This window comes from Geospiza fortis, unplaced genomic scaffold, assembly GCF_000277835.1.
Source record: "Geospiza fortis unplaced genomic scaffold, GeoFor_1.0 scaffold662, whole genome shotgun sequence".
NCBI classification, from domain to species: Eukaryota; Metazoa; Chordata; class Aves; order Passeriformes; family Thraupidae; genus Geospiza; species Geospiza fortis.
Window position 1 is genome coordinate 153,021 of NW_005054450.1, and position 3,218 is coordinate 156,238.

General features: G+C 45.2%; 1 protein-coding gene across 1 annotated transcript in view; it reads right to left on the reverse strand.

The window, feature by feature from the left end:
• Positions 1–3,218, reverse strand: part of SCNN1D (sodium channel epithelial 1 delta subunit) — a 16,612-nt gene that overhangs the window by 163 nt on the left and 13,231 nt on the right. Inside the window, exons 10-15 of the mRNA XM_014309763.1 lie at positions 3,153–3,182; positions 2,744–2,822; positions 2,283–2,340; positions 1,852–1,907; positions 1,310–1,385; positions 505–752 (exon numbers count right to left, since the gene is read on the reverse strand). Of these exons, the coding sequence (XP_014165238.1) occupies positions 505–752; positions 1,310–1,385; positions 1,852–1,907; positions 2,283–2,340; positions 2,744–2,822; positions 3,153–3,182 (547 nt within the window). The remainder of the gene's footprint in view (positions 1–504; positions 753–1,309; positions 1,386–1,851; positions 1,908–2,282; positions 2,341–2,743; positions 2,823–3,152; positions 3,183–3,218) is intronic.

Here is a 3,218-nt window from a genome sequence, read left to right on the forward strand (position 1 = left end):
TTGGGAATTCCAGGTGGGATCGGGGCCTGGTGGAGTTTGGGAATTCCAGGTGGGATCAGAGTCCAGGTGAGTTCCAAGCGCTGCCAATGCTCAGGGAGCTCCCAGCTGCGGATCCAGGACATCCCTGGCACTTTCCCAGCAGGATCAGGTAAATTCCAAACATTTCCACCCTCAGGGAGATCCCACGGGAGGATCCAGCACAGCCCTGTGATCTTTCCCCACAGAATTCAGGGAATTCCAGGAGAATTCCAAGCATTGCCAAGCTTAGCTGGAGATCCAGCACATCCCTTTCGCTGTTCCCCCAGAATTTGGGAATTCTATCCCCCTCAGCTGTGGATCCAGGACATCCCTGGCACATTATCCCCCAGAATTTGGGAATTCCAAGCATTGCCATGCTCAGCTGTGGATCCAGGACGTCCCTGTCACGTTTCCCCCAGAATTTGGGAATTCCAGCCCCCAGCTCCTCACAGCTGTGCCAGCTCCAGCTCCTGCCCCAGCCCTGACCCCGGCGCTCCCTCCTGCCCCGTCCCAGGCTCCTCCCGCAATTCCCTGGAATTCTGCAGGGCCAGCCCGACGTGCGGGGTGGGGCTGGAGCCCCCGGGGCTGCTCCTGCTCCGCAGCCTCTGGAGGCAGAAGAGCAGGGACAGGACCAGCGTGTCCAGGAGCAGCTCCAGCATCTCCACCACCGAGAGCACCGAGGAGCCGAACCACAGGCTCCACTGGCTGCCCATGCTGGACAGCAGCAGGTTCTCCTGGAAAACCCAAAAATGAGCAGGTATGGGACAGGTTTGGGGTTTTATTTTGATTTTTCTATGGTCTCCCTATTCCTCAGTCCCATATTTGGGGTCAGTGGTTCAATTTTCCAGTCATTTTCCCAATCATTTTCCCTAAACAAAAACCCGGAACCAATCCCAAAGCTCCAAGCAGCAGATTCTCCTGGAAATAATCCCTGATTTTTTATTTATCTGAGCTCTGGGAACAGGAATTCTGCTGTTGGCCTTGTGCACAGCCTGGGAATTGAGCTAGTTAATATAATATAATAAATAAGTATATATATTTTTCTATATTATAAAATAAAAATAAAATTATATTAATTAATGGCATATAAACAAAAATATATTTATGTATAATGTAAAAATAAAGCCTAAATTACTTTATGTTAATTAATAATTAATGTTATCATATAAATGAACATATATATTTTTATATACTATAAAAATAAAGGTAAATCATTAAATTCTAGGAATGAATCCCTGCTGGAACTCTCAGGAATTGCATGGCAAGGGAATAAAAAGGAGCTGTGACCTACCGAGAGCAGCGGGGCCTCGTGCACAGCCTGGGAGCTGAGCTGCCGGTAGAAGATGGTGACCTTGGCAATGTCCGTCCTGCAGGGACAGCGCAGCTGGCACCGCCGGGCACCCCCAGTGGGACTGGGGCATTCCCAATGGGCACTGGGGACATTCCCAGTTGGGACTGGGGGGAATTCCCAGTTTGCACTGGGTACATTCCTGCGACATTCCCAGTTGGCTCCAGGGCATTCCCAGTTGGGACTGGGGCACATTTTTTGGGGATTTATTGGAGATTTACTGGGAATTTATTGGGGGTTTTTTTGGGCTTTATTGGGAACTTCTTGGACATTTAGTGGGAGATTTTTTAGAGTTTCTTGGGGTTTTTTTGGGGATGATCATGCCGGTTTTCCCATTGCCCTCCCGTCCCCATCCCAGACCCCATGGATTGGGAATATCCCATGGATTGGGATGAGCCCATTGGGATTGGGATGATCCCAGGATTTCCCTGCTGCCCTCCCTGCCCATCCCAGACCCCACGGATGGGGCTGGCCCCAGGATTCACCTGCTGCTGCTGGAGTTGTAGCCGTTCTGGTGCCGCAGAGCCTGGCGCACCCAGTCCTGCCACGGGAACGTTGGCATTGGAATGTTTGTTATCGGAATGTTGGCATTGGAACATTTCCATTGGAATGTTTCCAATGGATGAATATTATCAATGGGATATTTGATATCGGAATGTTGGCATTGGAATATTTGTTGTTGGAATATTGTTAATGGAATGTTTCCATTGGAATATTCTTAATAGGATATTTGTTATTGGAATGCTCATTATTGGAATATCGTCATTGGAATGTTCATTAACAGAATATTGGCATTGGAACGTTTGTCACTGGGAGATTCGTTATTGGAATATTTGACATTGGAATATTTGATATTGCAATGTTCATTGGTGGGAGATTTCTATTGGAATATTCGTTATTGGAATTTTTGCAGTACCTGGGATTTTGCCGAGGGCCACTTGGCTGTGCCAGCTGAGACCTTGTACAGGGATTCCCTGGGGAGGAAAAAAACCCAGGAATTCTGAGCACCAGGAACTGCCCAGGGAGAATTCCCAGAAATCCAGAAAATTCCCAGGGCAGCTCTTCAGAACTTTGGGGAAAGCTTCCCAATTCAGGTCACAAAATAAACCCTGAGTAATTAAATATAATAAATAGAAATAACATAAATAAATGTATTAAATTAAATGTTGATTAAATAGAATAAATCTAAATCATTAAATTTAAAAGAGAAAAATATAGGAACATTAAATTTAAATTTAATTTTCATTTCCATTACATTTAGATTAAGTTTCATTTCGATTACATTAAATTTTGAATAAATTTAATTTTAATTTAAATTAAATTTTACAAAGATGGGAGCATTAAATGGAAATTTAAATTGAGATTTCTGGGGCTCACCTGCAGGGCTTGGGGCAGTGCTGGAAACAATCCAGGCGGTGATTCCGGAGCCGGGAGTAGAGCTGGTAAAAACAGTGCCCTGGAAAATGGGATGGGAAGAACAGGGTCGGGAATTCCCAGGAATTCCCACTCCCTCTGGAATTATCCCAAAGGAAAATAATCAAAATTAAATCCTGAAATCCCTGAATTTTGGGTTGGAAGGGACCTTAAAGGTAATTCCCACCCCATGGATCCAGGATCCTTTAAACCCAGGGAATTCTCGGGTTCCAGGGATTCCCCAGGGACTCAGGAATTTCCAGGGATTTTTTTCCCAAGTATTCAGGAAATCCCAGTGATTATTTCCTAGGATCCAGTGAATTCTATTATTATTATTATTATTATTATTATTTCATTTCCAGGCTCACTCTACCCCAGGCCGGCTGGCGGCTGTAGTCGCTATTCCCAGGTAATCCCAGAGATGATTTTTTTTTTTTTT